Source organism: Primulina eburnea, chromosome 14 (genome assembly GCF_022965805.1).
Source record: "Primulina eburnea isolate SZY01 chromosome 14, ASM2296580v1, whole genome shotgun sequence".
Classification (NCBI taxonomy): Eukaryota; Viridiplantae; Streptophyta; class Magnoliopsida; order Lamiales; family Gesneriaceae; genus Primulina; species Primulina eburnea.
Genome location: NC_133114.1, coordinates 21,925,753 through 21,946,564, shown reverse-complemented (window position 1 = coordinate 21,946,564; position 20,812 = coordinate 21,925,753). Strand labels below are relative to the sequence as shown.

Here is a 20,812-nt window from a genome sequence, read left to right as displayed (position 1 = left end):
AACAGGATGATTATGTAAAACAATGTCTGCAAGAAGCATGCTCTGTTAGAGTGTCATCTTCATTCAGAAGTTATTTTTATCCATACTGGTGTTCTGTCAACCAACAATAGTTCGAGAACTCTGGGATGAGTTCCATCCTTACATGTGTGAAGATTATGGTAAAGAAATTTCTTCAAGTAACTTAATCATCAATAAGTTATTGCTTGAGATATGAAGGTTGTTGCATCAGTACAAAAAAAACTAGATTATTTTGATTTCCCATCAGTAAGTGCTGAGTTTTTAGAAGACACGCCGCTACCAAGAATAATTGAGGATGAACTTTCTTCTCAATTTCTGATGATGATTTGAGATCTATTGAACGTTTGAATGCTCAACAGAGGATTGCATTTGATACCTATCATAGAAAGTATTATGCATAACCAATCAAAAATTTTCTTCATTGATGGTCCTGGAGGTACTGGTAAGACTTTTTTATACCGCTCAATGTTGGCACATCTAAGAAAAATGGGTAAAATTATAATTGCAGTAGCAACATCTAGGGATAGCTGCTGACATTGATGCAATGTGGAAGAACATCACATTCACGTTTTCAGATTCCACTTAGACCAACTGCATCAACCCTTTGCAAAATAAAAAAACAGACCGAACTTGCAGAACTAATAAGGCGTACATCATCTATAGTATGGGACGAGGCTCCAGTGGCAAATCGCTACGCTTTTGAATCTGTCAGTAAGAGTTTCCAAGATATTATGGAAAATCAAATAGCATTTGGAGGGAGGACAATGGTTTTTGTTGGTGATTTCCGACAAGTTTTACCAGTTGTTAAACGAGGGACAAAGGCAGAACAAATTGCTGCAAGTATTTCAAGGTCAACATTTTGGCATCGCATAAAGATAGTACAACTTCGACAAAATTTGAGATCTGCTCAAGATATTGAGTTCTCAGCAATTTCTCTTGCGCATAGGTGATGGATTGCAACATACTGTTAATCATGATTTCATTAAATTACCAGATTCAATGATCATACCATGGGAAGGTGAACAATCAATTCAGATGTTGATTGATGCTGTTTTCCCTAATATGATAAATGATGTTAACGATGAAAACTATATGGTCCATAGAGCCATCATCACACCGAAAAATGTTGATGTCGACAATATTAATAAAATGCTCATTCTCAAGTTTCCTAGAGAGGAAAAAGAGTATACATCTTGGGATAGTGTAGAAGACGACAATCACAACCTTTTTCAAGAAGAATTTTTGAATTCCCTTAGTCCAAGTGGTTTGCCACCGCATAGAATCATATTGAAAGTAGGAAGTCCGATCATGCTCTTGAGAAATGTTGCGCCCGAACTTGGTCTATGCAATGGAACAAGATTAATATGCCGCAGGTCTTGGTAGAAATTTCATAGATGCCGAGATCATAACAGGTCCTCATAAGGGCACCCGATTCTTTCTACATAGAATGCCCTTGAAAAGTGAAGATAACTCTGGATTACCATTTGAGTTGACACGTCGACAGTTTCCCATAAGGCTTAGTTTTGCTTTGACAATAAACAAAGCACAAGGTCAAACAATCAAAAATATTGGCATATTTTTGTGTAACCATGTGTTCAGCCACGGTCAGCTATATGTGGCACTTTCAAGAAGAGTCTCACAAAATTCTACAAAAATTTTGGTAAAAGACGGGAATTTACATCGTCGATCTGGTGTATTCACAAGAAACGTGGTTTTCAAAGACGTCTTGCTACCTAATAGAGAATGATAAAGTGTAAGTAAATCTACTCTCTTTATTGTAAATATTAAAAAAATACATTATGAACAAGTAGTTGCATTAATCGTTAAATGCATGCTATATGTGACACCCTGTATTCTGTACGGGGTTTTAACTTTGCCAATGTTTATCTATTTCTCATCCTCTATCTTATCATGTCTCTCGAATAACCATTTTTTGCATGGGTTTTACACTTTCTATATTTTTTTATGCAAATTTGAACAGTACTTTGTTATTGCCTAATTGATAAACATATTATTTGTGTTTTGTTTTTTATTATAATTTGAATTTCTTTGTTGATTTCGAGTTTTCATTGTGTTTTTTTCTCAAAAGCTAAAACAAACATGTTGCAAACAAAGTATTTGTATAAATGACATACTCAGTTCAATAGTTCATACCTATTCGTCCACATCTTCAGTATTTGTATAAAAGCTAAAAGAAACATGAGGCAAACAAATTATTTTTAATAATGAATAATTTTATAGTCTATGAATATTATGTTGATTTAAATTAGTGATCATATCAAATTACTTTTGTTCGTTTTGATCTATTCGCTCACATCTCCAACTCATCTCTCTCCCTCCCTCCTTCTCGCAGAGCTTGAAAGAAAATCCATCCCCATTTCACCTTTTCGATTCTTTGCAGGATCCATGTTACTCGATTCCATTCCTAGATTAATGCACAACTGATTCGTTGCGTTTGATTCTTTTGTAAGTTTTTTTTGGGTGTCGAGTAATTTTTTGTGGTGGATTGTTGATTTTGCTTCTTTGCTTGGGTAGGTATTTTTGTTCAAGCAACGAAGATGGTGTTCTGGATTTTTGGTTACGGGTCATTGGATCTATCAGAGACTACAGGCATGTATATGATCTGGATATGTTTTCTTTCGTATTTTATGGAATTTTGGTGTCTTTAAATTCTTAAATTCTTATTTTTTTAGCAGACCCCTTGGATTACATTTGTGAGAAATTTTAAATATTTGAGATTAAAATCGAATTATTTCCCTTTTTACAAAGGGACTGTCGATATCTGAAGTTATCCACTGAGTGTAGAAGAATCATACCTTGATGGAGAAATGGAGTAATTTAAGTCGACTCTTATCTGAATGTTCGAAGTTTTTTGAGTTTTTTGGGCCGTTAATTTTCTTGATTATTCTCTAAATTTTCATCTGTGCTTTTTCCTACCTGAACGCCTCTCCCACGGAAATTATTTAGAGTGTTTTATTTAAAATTGGCTTTAGATATCTTTTCCCTAAAACATGTGTAAACATGAACTTTACATAATCGGAGCTCATTGCAAAGATGTTCTGATCTATAAAGGCTAAATATACTAGAATTTTTTTCTCTAGACAATCTACTTCTTTATCTTGCAACTATAGAAAAATATGTGCATTGGAAAAATGCAAGTATAAGTGTTTATTTGATCAACCAACTATAAATATATGAGGTCCAACTCCTTATTTTCTTCCACGTATGGCTTTCTGTTGTGACAATATAAGATTCAATCTCATTGGTTTTGTTCAAATGAATATGATTGACGATTTTCACCTTTCAGAAGATGAAAATGTTCCAAATCTTCTCAAAAAGGAGCAGCTGAATAATAACTGGGATGATGAAGATTTGGAAGATGATGACGTGAAGGAATCTTGGGAAGATAATGATAAGCCTAATGTGGTATATATAACTTTTTAATGTGATACATTTCTTAAATTTTTTTTAATGTAGATGAAAAGTGACCATATTATATTATCTTACCGTCAAGTTCATTTTATTTTATATATTTATGTTTCGCATATTTTCTGTGAATTCTCTATGTGTGTGTGTTTTGTTTTAAAATTTTGCCTACGCTCACACTGCGATTGGAACCTTTTGCATTTTTGTTTTCGATATTTCATGTTAATGTAGTCGTGAATTGATTTTTTTGGTTTGTTATCATCTATCTAATTTTATTTTATTTTTGTATAATTGGTGTGAAAATGGTGCTCAATTTTCTTTATCGTGTTCTTCTCAAGTTTCTATGGGTTTTTTAAATAGGTTTTTAATGTGTTAATTTAATTGAGGTTGACATATTTATTTAAGCTTCGGAATCCATTGAATTTCAATAATATATTCATGATACAAAATATTTTGGTGTAATGGTGTTGTGATATCATGAATGTTTAATATATCAGACTCATATATTCATGACACACGCAACTCGTTTGCCTCGGTTGCTAGTATACATATTATTTTTGTTCCAGGAGTATAATTATAACAATGTGTTTTAACATTTAATGTTAGAAAATCTAATATATTTATATCAGATAAAGATAAAGATAAATTGAGATAAATATCAAAATATAGTGGACCATGAGCCATACTAGATTGAATTATTCTTATAAGAGATGGCAAAAACTTGTGTGAGATGGTCTCACGGGTCATATTTGTGAGACGGATCTCTTATTTGGGTCACCCATGAAAAAGTATTACTTTTTATGCTAAGAGTATTACTTTTTGTTGTGAATATGGGTAGGGTTGACCCGTCTCACGGATTATGACCCGTGAAACGGTCTCACATGAGACTCACTCATAAGAGATTGCTTCAAATTTAAATTTCTACTATCTCTTAAAGCTGCTATTAATTTTTCTATTAAACCTTCTATATTTTTATTTTATCTCAAGCTTGATAAATTTTTGGTCAACTGAAAATTTGAATATCTCATTTTTTTGTATTTTGTATACTTAAACTAAAAATTGAGAGAAAATATAAATGATATTAAATTTTAAGGTTAAAATAATTTTTTGGTATATATTATTTGTATATAATAAAATATTATGACAAATTTTTTAAATATCAGAATTCTATCTGTTGAAATAAAAAGATAAAATAATAGAAAGACAATTATTAAAGAGTATGTCTCATGTGAGACCGTCTTATGGATATCAATCTGTGAGACGGATCAATCCTGCCCATATTCACAATAAAAAATAATACTCTTAGCATAAAAAATAATACTTTTTCATTGATTATCCAAATAAAGATCTGTCTCACAAAATACGACCCGTGAGACCGTCTCACACAAGTTTTTGTCATTATTAAATTATTTGGTATATATTATTTATATATAATAAAATATTATGACAAAAAATTTTATATATCAGAATTCTATAATCTTATCTAGTAATAAATTAAAGAGTGGGTCTCGTGTGAGACCGTCTCACGGATCTTAATCTGTGAGACGGGTCAACCCTACTCATATTCATAATAAAAAGTAATACTCTTAGCATAAAAAGTAATACTTTTTATGGATGACCCAAATAAGAGATCCGTCTCACGAATACGACCCGTGAGACCGTCTCACACAAGTTTTTGCCTAAATTAAATAGAGAAGGTGAAGTTATATTAATAAGTAGATCTCATGTGAGACCGTCTCACGGATCTTAATCCGTGAGACGGGTCAACCCTACCCATATTCACAATAAAAAATAATACTCTTAGCATAAAAAATAATACTTTTTCATGGATGACCCAAATAAGATATCCGTCTTACAAATACGACCCGTGAGACTGTCTCGCACAAGTTTTTTTCATTTTTTAGATTACGAAAAGCTTTTTTCTTATTTTTATTATTTAATAATACATAGACTCCTAGAATAGACTCCTAGAACCGTTGTGCACTTTTGCTCCTCTTAATCAAGGGTGTTTATCAGTCGGTTTTTTCCGGTTTGGGACAATTTATTTGTTTTTTTTATTTTTAATTTTAGAAATATATAATCCAATATCCAACTGTTTTCTTTGTATTGAGTTCGGTTTTTTTACCAAATTTGTTCATTTTTTAATTGAATTATATTTTAAGATATAGTATATTATTTTTTAGTTAATGTTTTAATAAAATTTTATATATAAAATCTAAATAAATTAAATAAATAACAATCAACTAAGAATTAACAATATTATTTGTTCACTATTATTTGTTCACTAAGTATCATTTCATAAAATCTATAATCTAAATAAAATTATTAATCTAATTAAGTTTTGTTTTTTTAATCCGTTCGTTTTTACTATATAATTCGAAATGAACTATATAAACTTCGATTTTAGTATTTATAACTGAATTTAAAAAATTCGATTTTCAGTTTATTCGAATTAGATTTATAGTTTTCTTTGTTTCAACCAAAATTTGAAAACCCCTGATCATCATAAGTGGACTTAAATACACTCCATTTTATTTAATAATAAAATCTAAAGAAAGAGATTACTATAATACTAGCAATAATTATAAAATAACTTCCCAAACGTATCTATTTTCTAATCCCTTGCTATCCCCTTCTCAACATGTCAATAAAAGATGAACTTTGAATAAAACATATAGGCCAGTTTGGTATGTTTGATTAAGGATGGATTGTTTTATAATCTTTTGTTTGGTTCCGTTTTTAAATTTCAGATTGACTATTTGATAGACAATTACACTGTTTGAGTTGGTTTATAAATCCATCAAATTACGCAGGATAGTAATTATCCTACTCCAGTCCGGAAGAAAAATGACAACAATACCCCTTGTTGTGAATTAATATATTGCAAGTGGGTCCACAACAATTCCGTCGCACAAAGCGACGGTTTTTTAATAAACCGTCGCTAAAATTCAAATTAGCGACGGTTTCTCAAAAACAGATCGGCGACGGTGTATCAAAACAAGATCGGCGACGGTTTCATGCATTAATAAACCGTCGCTAAATGTCGAATTACCGACGGTTTCAAAAGACCGGCGACGGTTTCTCAAAAACTGTCGCTATTGGCGACGGATTTTCATAATCCGTCGCTAATTTTCCTCTCCCCCACCAACCTTTTCCGACCACCGCCGCCACTGTCGCCGTCGCGAAGGGGAAGGGCAATTTCGTCTTCTCATCAAAAAATTCAAAATTATCCTACACTTAAAAATCTCAGCAAACATAATATTATTTTTCACCATATATTACAATCCTACCACAATCATTTTCTTTATCATTTACGTACTAATCATTAATTTATCCTATCCTTTCAACCAAACGTAGCCTATATAGAATAGGGGTGTAAGAGAGTCAAATTGTTCGTGAGTAGTTCGCGAACGGCTCGATCAGAACTCGACTCGGATTTGAGTTGAGATAACTTAATTCGAGTTCGAGTAACTCGATTCGTAACTCGAGTCAAGTTCAATTTTTAATTTTTTTTCTCGAGTAGCTCTTGAGTCACTCGTGTAACTATATATTATTTTTAATTAGATGATATTTTTTGGTGTAAATATAAATATAAAATTTCAGCCCTAAACTTATGCCTTAACATACTATCGAGCTTTTCGAGTTAAAACTCAGAGTAAATATTTGATATTTTCACGAGGAGTTTGTCTCATCTGAGATCGTCTTACAGATCTTAATTTGAGACGGGTCAATCCTACGGATATTCACAATAAAAAGTAATACTCTTAGCATAAAAAGTCTTTTTTCATGAATGACTCAATTAAGAGATCCGTCTCACAAATACGATCCATGAGACCATTTCACACAAATTTTTACCTTTCACGAGTCAAACTCAAACTTTAAAAAATAATACTGGATAGGGTTTGAATCAAGTTCAAGTAGTAGTCGGGATATCATTGTTGTTTTATGAATAATTTATATTATTTAATAAAATGGAAAACAATAAATAATATTGATAATGAAAAAAACTGTATTGGATATTGATTCTCAATCCTATCCCTTCAAAAACTCTCGACCACACCACCCGCTCCAGCATCTCCTCCGCTTCTGTTCTCTGCCGCTTGTGCCTTTCAGGTGATGCTCCCATGCTCTTCTTACGAACAAATTTACATTTTTTTAAGTTAAATGAATTGAACTTCTGCCGATTATCGAGGTCAATTTTTTTGTAGTTTTCTTGCCACCATTTTAGTTGAACTGTGATTTTTGTAGTTTGGCTCTCTGTGTCAGTGTACCTAATTACGCCTCTTTCTCAATTTTACTAAGTGGCAGCATAAATTTATCATCCAAGTCTGATTTTAATCATTTCAGATAGTAGTGTGATCTTAGATGTGAATTAATGGCCTTACTTAGTTTTTTGTCATAATTTTTGGAAGTTACCTTGCTTAATTTATGGCTCTTGTGTTAACCTTTCAGGTGATGAAGTTGGTGAATGAGTTATAGTTGGTCATTGGTTCCCTGTCCGGTTCAAGTAAAATGGCTCCAGTACTCCCGAATTCGATCAATATTTCCCTTACAACCGGGAATATCTTTATAACCAAGAGGAACAAGTTTATACCCAGATGCAACATCACTAGAAACTATAACAGCCCACTATTACCTGCTCAAAACTACACTCTACCATTATCAACATCTTTGAGATTATTTCCCCAGTTTCGAATTGGATTTGGATCACCAACCAAGATTAGAACATCTATTGCACGTGCTACTGGGACTGATGTTGCAGTTGAGGCGGCAGATTTATCTACCGCTGATAGTGATACTGCAGAAGTTACTGGAGAATCTTCTGCCAAATCAAATGACATCCCTGCTCAATCCAAGCGTACAAGATCTGTTAGAAAGAGTGAGATGCCTCCTCTGAAGAATGAACAACTTATTCCTGGAGCAACTTTTACTGGAAAAGTTAGATCTATCCAGCCGTTTGGTGCTTTTGTCGATTTTGGAGCTTATACAGATGGGCTTGTACATGTTTCAAATCTGAGTGATAGCTTTGTGAAGGATGTAGCTAGTGTAGTTGCCTGTTGGTCAGGAGGTGACAGTAAGACTAATTGAATCAAACATGGAGACGGGACGGATATCCTTGTCCATGCGTGAAAGTGATGATGGAAAGCAACAGAAAGATAGTTCTAGACCTACGAGAAAGACCGGTCAAAAATCTAATGAGAGGAAAGATGATGTGAAGAAAAAGTCAAAGTTTGTGAAGGGACAAGATCTTGAAGGGACTGTAAAAAATGTAGTCAGATCTGGTGCTTTCATCTCTCTTCCTGATGGGGAGGAAGGATTCCTGCCTACATCAGAGGAACCAGATGAGGGATTTGGAAGCCTAATGGGTGGTGGTTCTTCATTGGAGATTGGTCAAGAAGTTAATGTTCGAGTATTGCGCATCAGTAGAGGACAGGTAACTTTGACAATGAAAAAGGAAGAAGATGCTGAGGAGTTGGATAACAAGCTCAGCAAGGGTGGTGTAGTACATACAGCAACTAACCCTTTTGTGTTAGCTTTCCGTAGTAACAAAGTCATCTCTGATTTTTTGGATGAAAGAAAAAATGAGGATGGACCAGTTGAGAGTGCTAAGCAGGAACCTATAGGCACTTTGGACAAGGAAGAGGAGCTAGCAACATTCCCTGATAGTCCTCCGAGCGCCGAACTAGAAACTGAAACTTTCAAAGAACTCGAGGCTAGCTCTGTAGCACCGAACGATGATGGAAGCCGGCCTCCTGAAGATCGGATAACTGAGGAACCGACTCCAGGAGAAACAAGAGAAAGTAATGAAGAAGTGGAGACATCTGGAAAAATTTCTGATGACACCTTCTTGTCAGAGATTGTTGAAGAATCTGCAGAGAAGAAGCTGATGATGCCATTGTAAAAGGTGAAGCGCAAAGTCAGGATCCAGATACTTCAGTTCCTTCAGCTACACTAGAAGAATCAGTATTATCTAGTGAAATAACTGATCAGACCTTGTTGTCCGAGAGTACGGGAGAAGTTGCGGAGAAGAAAACGGATTATGTGACATCAATGAATGAAGATTCTAGTGAGAAACCTGAACACGCTGTTCCTTTTGCTGCACTGGAGGAAGAAAAGACTGGTGCACCTAGCCCCGAGGGAAATTTCACATCCATAGGTTTGCATTTAAACTACGTTGTTTGAATTCCTGGTAATTTGTATTGGGAGAATGATCAGTTGAATGTATGCTCGTTATCTGCTGTGTATTATCTAGGAAAACACAGATAAATCCTTCCTGGTGAAAAATCTTGAGTATCACCTGGTTCATGTTATCTTAGACTATGAAGGAATTTATGATGATCTCAATGAATAATTAGCATGACGTGGTTCATGTTATCTTGGTGAAGTTCATTTTGAAATTTTCATGTTAGCTAGAATTTTGCTCTCAGTTTCAAAAAACAAAAAGGAAAGCTTTGTTCTCTAGTAAATGTTCTAAATGTAGTGTTCTATATGCAGAAAGTCAGGTTACTACAGAAGTTGCTGAAAACCTGGGAGATGATATAACTGCAACTGAAGTGCAATCACATATTTCTGCTAGCGAAGAGGAAGATAAGGAAGCTGTCCTTCAGCAAAATGGAAATGTCTCAATTTCTAGTGGCTCGACAGATGCTTCTGAAAATGGAACTACCACAAAAGGTTTTTACTTCCTTTTTAATTCGATCTCAAGGACATTTTTAATTCCTTTTTAGGGTGGGTATGTTATTTGAACCATGATCTCTCTCGCTGTGGAAGCGACCTATAGCTACAAACCATATTAGTTAGTGAACATTCACACATAGTCAAGTTATATTATTCCGCATTGGCAATATTGAAAGGTCTTCTGTGCAACTTTGAATTGAAAATTAGTCTTATGTGATGGTAATATCATGACACAAGGCAGTGAATAAGAAACTCGTTGACTTCAGGTCTTGAGCATGATGCAGCATGATAAAAAAAGAAAATGTGTATCTGGTGTGCGAGCTATGCCAACTATATTAATTCACGAGTTTCTGAGTAGAACTAGAGGAGATTTGTAGTCTGATGCTTTGTCATTAGTTGTCACATTGTGTTGCTTGGTAAAATGGAGATGATTATTTAGTACTCGGTATTCAATAGTTTCTTATTTCTTTGGTGTCTCTCTCAAGGTGCTTTGTCTTCTCTTACTTAGATCTAACTATGCCTTGTTGCAGCTGCTATATCTCCTGCTCAAGTCAAGCAATTGCGTGAGGAAACAGGAGCTGGAATGATGGACTGTAAGAAAGCTCTATCAGAAACTGGAGGAGACATGGTTAGAGCTCAGGAATACTTGCGGAAGAAAGGTTTAGCAAGTGCAGATAAGAAATCTAGTAGGGCCACAGCGGAAGGAAGAATTGGTTCATATATCCATGATAGTAGGATTGGTGTCCTGATAGAGGTGAATTGTGAGACAGATTTTGTTGCTCGAGGTGACATTTTCAAGGAATTGGTCGAGGACTTGGCAATGCAAGTGGCGGCATGTCCTCAAGTACAATATCTCAACACTGAAGATGTTCCTAAAGAGATTGTCAATAATGAGAGAGAATTAGAAATGCAGAGGGAAGATCTGTTATCAAAGCCGGAGCAGATTAGATCCAAGATTGTTGATGGGCGGATAAAGAAGAGAGTGGAGGATATGGCCTTACTGGAGCAACCTTTTATCAAAGATGATAAGATACCAGTGAAGGACTGGGTGAAGCAAACCGTTTCAACGATTGGAGAGAATATACAAGTGAAGAGATTTGTGCGCTACAACCTGGGCGAAGGATTGGAAAAAAAGAGCCAAGATTTTGCTGCGGAGGTTGCTGCTCAAACTGCAGAAAAACCTGCAACCACATCCATAAAACAAGAGCCCGCTGCTGTTTCTGAAACCACTGAAACGTAAGCAGATGTGAAAAATAAATGTCATTCCTGCAATTCTTCGGGCAATTTATTTGTTATGATTGAGCATGAAACAAGATGGGAACTTCATAAGCTAAAGATAATTACGATCAGTGATTGCACCTTTGCTTCTTAATCTGCATATTGGTCCTACGACATAACATTAAACCACTTATTCCTTGACTAGATGCTTGATTAGACCATCAAGAAGTTCATTGCTTTACCCAGTTTGACTTATATCTACCCTGGATTTCTATTTTTCTATATAAACGACATTCAAGAACCACAAAATTCAAACAGATTCAGTTCTTATTGATAATGTGATGTAATCTAACGATCTCCTCTCTCCTTTTCGTTTCCTTTACTAATAATACTGAATCCAAGGACGGATAATAATTTATGGGAGGAGTAAAAGGAATTAGTTTTCGGTTTAAAGGATGAAAACAGAGTTTGCTGCTTGAATTCTATTTGGCTAGCTTGATCAAATGTGCTAAATCATGTAGCTGTAAATGATTTTTGGGCTGCTAATTTATGATCACATGGTAAAACCATGAATATTTGTTACAGCGTACCTCGGAAAATGATGCAGTTTTTCATCCTTTTATAGTCGAATTACATGTTTTCTCAATGTATATTGGTTTATGTGCCTAATTGCATGTACAGTCCACCAAAAGCCATGGTTTCAGCTACACTTGTGAAACAACTGCGAGAAGAAACTGGAGCTGGAATGATGGATTGCAAGAAAGCTCTAGCTGAAACTGGAGGAGACCTCGAGAAGGCACAAGAGTACCTAAGAAAGAAGGGCCTTTCAACTGCAGACAAAAGATCTAGCCGACTTGCGTCTGAGGGAAGAATTGGGTCTTATATTCATGATTCTCGTATTGGCGTTTTAATCGAAGTAAATTGTGAAACTGACTTTGTGGGTAGAAGTCAGAACTTCAAAGAACTGGTTGATGATCTCGCAATGCAAGTTGTGGCTTCTCCACAAGTGCAGTACGTATCCATTGAAGATATCCCAGAAAGCATTGTTAATGACGAGAAGCAATTGGAGATGCAAAGAGAAGACCTTCAGTCTAAGCCCGAGAACATAAGAGAGAAGATTGTTGAGGGAAGAATCCTAAAAAGGCTTGGGGAGCTCGCTCTTTTAGAGCAGCCCTTCATAAAAAATGATAGTTTGTTTGTGAAAGACTTGGTAAAGCAGACTGTGGCAGCCCTCGGGGAGAACATTAAAGTCAGGCGGTTTGTCCGTTTCACTCTGGGTGAGGTCAGTGCCGCAAAGTCAGTAAATGAAGCTGAAGCTACGGTTGAAAACACAGTTGAATAAAAATTAGGACGTGGTTAAGTGGCAAGACAATTTTTACAATGAAGAGATCATGGTTTTATATTGGAATGTTCCAGTATAAAGCAATCAGTCTGTTTTGAGGTACTTCAGATTATGACATTCGAGAAGAAGTCCCTGAGTTGGATACTCGATTATAATCAACAACAGATTTTGTGGCCATCACACTTGCTTTCATCAGGTTTTACACGTTTACTAATTATAGACTCCAGCTAAATTTTGCAAGTTGATTGTGTCTTTGTGATGGACCCTTGTGTTGTTTTGATGTGTTTTTGTTTGTTGTCTTAAAAAATTTGAAATTACTTTAAATGACTTTAAGAACGGATATTAAATGACTTGCAAATTGGATGTATTTAAAACCGTACAATTACTATTGATATTATTTAACTGTATGGTGTATTTGAAATTCAGTTGAATTTAATATACTCGAATAAGTCGATGAATTTGAAATTTGAAATTTGTATTTTGAATCCCTTGATTCCAAATACATCCCAAGTTTTTTTATTAGCACTTCAGAAAATCTTGATTAGTTTGTTTTAGTTTCTACACTCATCAAGTCTTTAGCCCTTTCTCGGAGGAGAAATAGGTTGAAGGGATTCGTACTCTGAGGAGGTCTGCTTTGATTCAAATTAAATCCATGTGAGGAAATTAGTTCTAGGTGGTGTTTGGTTTTATTTGCAGCGTTTTGAAAGTTTATTTAAGGGATAATTAAAGAGGATTAGTTTACCATTTTGGTATGCTATAAGCAATGATGTCACAATTGAGTATTAATAGATTTCCATTTTTTTTTTAGTATTAATCTTATATTTTTCATTTTTTTTTTGTAATTTTAGTTCTTTATTTTTAATTTTTAGCATTTCTTCCACAAAAATATTTGCATGATATTATAAATATCGTTTCATGTCAACATCATCATCAGTGTTGTGTGAAAAAAAGACCAAAAATTTTCCAAAAAAAAGAAAAAATTTACAACATAAATAACTAAAATTATAAATAGATAAAACATAAATGACGAAAATTGAAATTTTTCCAAATATATTGGAATAAAATGTGAAAGTGTGACAAAATTTACTGTTTTGGCCAAATCTTTAATTTTTTTTAAATAGTTTGTTAATAATGTGTGTGTTTAATATTTAAAATATATTGTAGACACGTAATTAGATATGTCAAAATGAGTTAGCGGAGCTGACTGGACAAAATTTTTTTGGCTGAACAAATATTTTTTGGTCTGTTGGGAAATTAGCAACCCAACCCCCTTATGTAACGGGCCTAACCTAGTCAATTTCGAGTGTAGTTTGGCAGGTTGGTGCGGGCCAGTCTGTAGCCCAACACTAGAGGGGTGGTCATTATCAGATTGAGAAATTATCAACCCAACTCGCCTAATTTACATAGAGGGGTGAGCCGATCATACAAGCTTAGTTCATTTTGTTCTCTCTACATATAACATAGAAGTAGTGTTATTTACATTATTTTTCGTTATTTGCATTCCACTTGTGAATGAATTTTACACGTGCAGTGTAGATAACATAAAATGAAATGCAAATAACATTGTACATATATTAATTATTTTGAACAATGATCATTCGATCAATTCGACGAGGGAAAATTATTCAAGTACATGTACTGGTGTGCATCAATTGTTTGACAAGTTGAGCCAAATGAGTCTGTCTTCAAAGGATGACTTATTACACTGACTACAAATTAAATGCAAATTAGACTCTTAAGACTTCCCAAGCTTGCTTTAGAGTAGTCTTTCAGGGAGGAAAACTTGAAGGAGACTAGCTCCAACAAGTACAATAGATTCCAAATTTGCCTTGTGGACTGCTCTTCTGCCCATTGCTTCATTAACTGCACCCATAAATACAATAAAATAAATAAATACAATAAAATAAAATAATTATGCATAAATTATTCAGGGATCGTATAATTCAAATCCCACAATATAATGTGTAGAATTTAATTACCTTTGGCTTTCAAAATGCTTAACTCCAATTATTTAGACATTAACAGATATAATTCTTCTTGTCTCTCTCTAGAAACGATCAAATAGAAGTAACGTCGTTCTTCGATCTTCTAACCAGGTTCACGATTGAAACATATACTCCTCATCTAATTTTCACTAGAAAATTTGAACATATTTACGATGAGATCGATCATCGGAAGAAGGCAGCATGCGACAGCGGCAGATAGAGGTGGTGTGGAAGTGATCGGTCTAGACTTGCTAGATTCACAATTAAACACTACAAAAAAACACTCTTACAGAAGCGGTTTTTTTCAATTTTAAGATAGGTTTTTAACCGCTCCAGCACTTCTACCACCGGTTACAAAAGGGCTCCTCTTATTGATGACCTTATATCTTATAGAAGCGGTTTTTTCAATCGGTGGTACAAGTTGAAGAACCGCTTCTATTGTATCTTTTAGGTGCGGTTTGATAATGCTCGTATCCATAACATATTTACAACAGTTTCGAACCGTTTTTGTAGTTGTGTATTTAGGAACGTTTCAAAGTGTTCTAAAAGGCGTGAAGTGTACGAACGGTCTTACACCGCTCCTACATGCCATGGATATAAGAGCGATTTGCAACCGCTATTGATGTTGCCAATTAAAGAGCGGTTTGAAACCAATTGTATATATTGTGAATATTACAACGGTTTTGGACCGCTCCCGCAGCTCTTCATTTAGGAGCCCCTTCAAAGCGTTCTAAAAATAGTGAGGTGTAAGAACGGTCATTCACCGTTCCTACACGCCATCAATATAAGAGTGCTTTGCAACCGCCATTGATGGTGGCAACTGAAGAGGGGTTTGACACCGATCATACACGTCGTGCATATCACAACTTTAAGAGCGGTTGCAAATCACTCTTATATGGCATCGATATAGGAGCAAGAAATATAGGACCGATGTCAAACCGCTTTGGACACAGTTGGCAATAAGAATGGTTTTCCTCTGTTCCTATACGTTGTCGATATGAGAGTAGTTTTCAAATCGTTCGTAAAACAAAAGATATAGAAGCAATGTTTGAGCCAATATTTTAAAATGATTTTAATAAATTTATTTGGAATTGCTCCTAAATCCAATTTAACAATAATTTACTCTTTTATTGTATTTATTTAAAACAAATATACATTATTTCGCAAACAATTCATCAACCAAAAAAATAGATAAATAAATATTCATCAAATAAACAATAAAAAACTTCATATTTAATATTTCAATCCACAAAATGAATGTTATCATTAAATAATAAAGCACTTTTATCCACACAAAATATCAATAATACTTCCAATTTCTAATATAAAATAACCCAAAATATTTCAAATTCAATGGATAAAATAAAAATGTTTTTCAAATTTCTTCTAATCACTATCTGACTTTGACATTGATGGAGATCTTCGACTTTCATGTGCATTTTGTGGAGTTTTTGTCTGTTGCTGCATAATATCTGCCATGATAGCTGCCATCTAGAAAAAAAATTAAATTAATAATATGCATTTATATAAGTACTTTAGAATCAATTCCTTATTATTCAATATGTGGCTACCTGTGTTGGTAATAATTCTGGCCCACGAGATCCTCCAGCACTTCCAGTTATCATACTTTGAATGACTCTTGTAAAATTTTGGAGTTGATGTTCATGTATCTGTCTCATCCGCTCCATTTCTTCTAGCCTTTGTTCTTCCACACTTTTCAATTTATCTTCCATTTCTCGTAACTTATTAGTAACATCAGAAGTAGGGAGATTACTCTGTGTTAAAAATAATCTACACTTATACTGATCTGGGAAAACTTGGCTAGGCAATGCACCGGCTCCTAGACATCGAACCCGACCAGAATGCTCATGTCCAAATATTTCACTGAAAATATACATATAATTAGTATCGTACAATGTATAATTATATTTAAAAAAATAAAATTGTAAATAGACTATAACCGAAATGCATCCTCATGCACTTCTGTTGGTTGTGTTCCTTCGGGCTTGTCTTGGAGATGACGCTGCACCGCATCATTTAGTAAATCCTAACAAAAAAATTTTGTCAATAAAATAAAAAAATATTGAGAAGCTATTTCAAAGCGTTGAAACAATTATAACCTCAACTCGTATTGCTTCATCATCAACAAGAGCTCCTCCTTTCTTTTTACTTTGTCGACTCAAATGTAATATTTCAATACGAGTTGGTTTTCTGCCATTTTCTTGAAACTAAACATAGAAAAAAAATATATTTTTGATTGAATATGCAAAAGTTATAATAGCTCAAGACTCATCTATATTGAATGATATCATCACAACAATAAAATCTTGATTATATTTTCAAATACTAAGCATGGAAAATGTCTTAACAAAATTGACTACCATACCTCCCTTATATCTAATCCAGACATGCCAAAAGTACACACACAAAAAAACATGTAATATAATAAATCAATAGTATGAAAATATTCGTGAAGATACTTTATGATCTAATACTTACAAACTTATATTCCAAAGATGCAATATTTGTCCGTCCTTGTGCATGTATCCCTCTTTTTTTACTCCCATTTTCTCGATTTATTTTTGAAGTGCTCTGCAAAAATATAATTATATCAAATTTATCCATAACAAATATATATATATATATATATATATATATATATATATATATATATATAAATCAATCAAAATAAGAACAACCTCATTAGACTTCCAGTAATGACACAAAGTTTGCCATACTTCTGGCGTAAGATCATGGGGAACGGGGCGAATTGACACAAGTTCCCTTAATGGAATATTCGGATCATAAGAAGTAGCTTTAACTTGGGCCTTCCATCGCCTCCATGAAACTCCCATCATCTGCATCACACTAGCTTCCATCGTCCATACTACTATTGATGCAACACAGAATCGCCTTATTGTCTCGAACTAAAACAAAAAAGAAAAAAAGAAAAAAGGAGCAATAGAGGCATACGATACAGGTGGCAATCGTATGTAAAATGTAACTCCCCCAAATCCTCCATTCCTCGTTGAAATAATTTATTGAAGTCTTTACTCTGACTTTTCTTCCCAACTTCTACTCTCATGGAATATATTGGTTGTACAACCTATTTCACAATAAAATATGGAAAACGAAATATAAAGAAGCTCCAAAGTATAAAAATGACATCGAATGAACATTTATGTAAATTTGTTAACTAAAACTCAATTATAAACAAACAAAACTTAAGACATACGATCTGAGAATGACAATAAGTTGAAATAACATACCAAGGCCCCAAACGTCCATCCAACTGTATGGAATACTAGCTGTAGGCATAGGGAAAAAATAACAAATAAGCACACACAAACACAAAGTTCATAGAAGTACCTGAATAGTTCTCCAACTTACATGAGAAGTAGACATTGTAAGAATCCTTCATAGAAACAATTAGTTGATAAATAAAATGCATCATCTTCATTAACATATATAAAGAAGATTAAATTCATTACGTACCATCTCAAGATAAGTTTTCACCAAAATGCGGGAAAACACAAAATTCAATTAAAATTTTCATCATCAGTTTCATTGCCCGCGACAGGCATGCCATCAACTATTGAGCCCTCAACATCAGATCTAGTTAACTCAACATCTTCCCCATTTATATCACTTAACAGTGATTGTATACTAGAACAATTGATATCCACCAAATGCATTGTATCAATATCATCTTCATCACCCATATTGTATGTATCTCTTGGTGTATGACGAATAACACAATACCAGTCCTCTTCTTTTGGATCACGTACATAATAAACCATTTGAGCTTGTGAAGCTAGAATAAAAGGTTCATGCTCTTCTCGTTCTCCTGTATGTATCAAGCATGAAAAGTTAACCATTGTAAATCCCAAAGAATCAATTTTTATTCCAGAAGTAGTGTTAACCCAATCACATCGAAAAAGAACAATTCTTCCACGGCTGCCGTAATCAAGTGAGATTACATCAATTAATCTACCGTAGTAGGTTGACTCATGATCATCATTATCATGCATCGATTGCAACATGATCCCACTATTCTGAACTTTTTTGTTCTGTTCAGATTCCATTGTGCGAAATGCAAAACCATTTACATTGAATCCTTGAAAACTAAATGCTATAGAATTTGGACCTCGTGAAAGCGCCCTTATATCCAAGTCAACAATTTCTTCATTCGTTCGATCGAACTGTAAGATACATAACATACAATTATAATGAGGTATAAACAGTTTCCGGAATGTTCCTAATAGTTATATCAATAAGAGCAATTTATAAAAGCGTTTTTTACGACCAATACTAAAAGTATTTAATAGGTACAATTTCTAAAACCATCCTAAAAAAATAGAGCAATAAAAGCGGGCAACGTCACCGGTTCTGTGAAACCGTGGATAGATATCTTCAATATGAGCAGTTTCTGGAATGCTCTTAATAGTTATATGAATAAGAGCAATGTATAGAAACAGTTTATACGACCAATACTAAATGTATTTAATAGGTGCAATTTTCAATTCAATCCTAAAAAACAGAGCTATAAGGGCGGTCCATGACACATGTTATGTGAAAACGGCTGTTACATGTCTTCAATATGAGCAATTTCCGGAATGCTCTTAATAGTTATATCAATAAGAGCAATGTATAGAAACAGTTTAAACGACCAATACTAAATGTATTTAATAGGTGCAATTTTCAAATCAATCCTAAAAAAACAGAGCTATAAGGGCGGTCCACAACATCGGTTTTGTGAAACCGTTGTTAAAAATATTCAATTAGAGTAGTTTTCAAAATGGTCCTAATAGCTAAATCAATAGGAGCAATTTATAGCAGCGGTTGATACAAATCGGTACTAAACCGCTGTTAAAAATATTCAATTAGAGTAGTTTCCAGAATGGTCCTAATAGCTACATCAATAGGAGCAATTGATAGCAGCGGTTGATACAAAACGGTACTAAAAATTGCGCAACTAAAGCGGTTATGCGACCACTCCTAAAAGTAAGGAAATAGAACCGGTTTAAGTAAAACCGATTTTGTTGTTCAGTTTGCACGAGTGGTTTTAAAAGTGATCCTAAAAAACCGCTTCTAGAAACACTTTTTTTTGTAGTGAAAGTGATTAAGACTTTTTTATTCCTAATCCAATTAAGGTGGCCGAAACATTCTTTTTCATCATTTAATCAAATAACTTTGGCTTTTAATTGATTATTGATCACCAACTAATATGGCCAAGAATTGTAATTTTTTTTAATCTTCAAGATGGTCGAGAATTGTATATGTTTCTCCAATCAATATGGCCGAGTTTTCAAAGGTGAGAGAGAGAGAATCTCAAGAAATCTACTTTTTTTTTTCTTGTGTTGGGTATTTTTATACGCACGATTAATATTTATAATATCTCAAGTCTTGAATCATAGTTTTATTAGGATTCTATAAAATCTAGTGTTTTCTCTCTTGTCAAAATCTCTATATATATCTTTTCAAATTTTGAATAAATACTATATGTCAGGATCGATTAATATGGATGAAGTGTTTAGAAGTGGATTGAATAAATAGTTGGGCATTTTGAACTCTTTCTCGAACATTAATCAGTTATTTGAGGAACTGATCCTGAAATCTTGTGTGTCTATATCGATCAATTAATTAATAAAAGTGTAGAATTAAACTAAATGATAAATTTAATATTTTGGTTAGGGTACTATGAAAAATGAATGAACAAAATAATGCACACGAAGATTTTTATGAATTACGTTAGCCTTTCTATATCAAATGTTCAGATTTTTCAAACTTCCTTGCCCAAGAGTTCTATGTTTCGGCCGCTCCACCTTCAAGTTACGTGAATGTGTGTGTGCATGTAGGTGTGTGTGTTTAGGTCTTAGGGTTAATTATTAAAAAAAAACCAAATAAACAAAAACTCTTTTAATAACTTAATTAATGAGCTTAATCAATTCTAAACTTAATTAAAAAATTAGACTCACTAAGATTAATAAAATCATTAGGTCTTAAATTTAAAAGATTTAAAAATGGCTAATTCCAAAAAATCCCTGATAAAATACATAATTTTCTCGCTCTTATTAATTAATTTTAATTTCACCTTAAAAATGTCATAATTCTTGAATTTTTAAAATAAATATTTTTTAATTAA

The 20,812-nt window shown here is 33.8% G+C and overlaps 3 protein-coding genes across 3 annotated transcripts; 2 read left to right on the top strand and 1 right to left on the bottom strand.

Annotated features, from left to right (window-relative positions):
- The first annotated feature begins 557 nt into the window (after positions 1-557).
- LOC140811257 (uncharacterized) lies at positions 558-1,765 on the top strand. The gene is made up of 3 exons (XM_073169125.1): positions 558-858; positions 1,013-1,282; positions 1,392-1,765. The coding sequence occupies exons 1-3, from the start codon at positions 558-560 to the stop codon at positions 1,763-1,765; spliced, it is 945 nt and encodes a 314-aa protein (XP_073025226.1).
- A 5,659-nt stretch (positions 1,766-7,424) lies between these two features.
- Positions 7,425-12,960, top strand: LOC140812383 (polyprotein of EF-Ts, chloroplastic). Its single transcript, XM_073170637.1, is given in 7 exon segments — positions 7,425-7,557; positions 7,897-8,499; positions 8,501-9,047; positions 9,356-9,601; positions 9,940-10,119; positions 10,653-11,358; positions 12,022-12,960. Coding segments are annotated over 6 exon segments (2,883 nt in total). The 5' UTR covers positions 7,425-7,557; positions 7,897-7,956; the 3' UTR covers positions 12,683-12,960.
- Positions 12,961-15,940: 2,980 nt separating this feature from the next.
- Positions 15,941-17,546, bottom strand: LOC140811256 (uncharacterized). Its single transcript, XM_073169124.1, has 6 exons — positions 17,367-17,546; positions 17,167-17,259; positions 16,788-16,895; positions 16,629-16,714; positions 16,239-16,551; positions 15,941-16,158 (listed from the first exon to the last, which is right to left on the bottom strand). The coding sequence occupies exons 1-6, from the start codon at positions 17,544-17,546 to the stop codon at positions 16,054-16,056; spliced, it is 885 nt and encodes a 294-aa protein (XP_073025225.1). The 3' UTR covers positions 15,941-16,053.
- Positions 17,547-20,812: the final 3,266 nt, after the last annotated feature.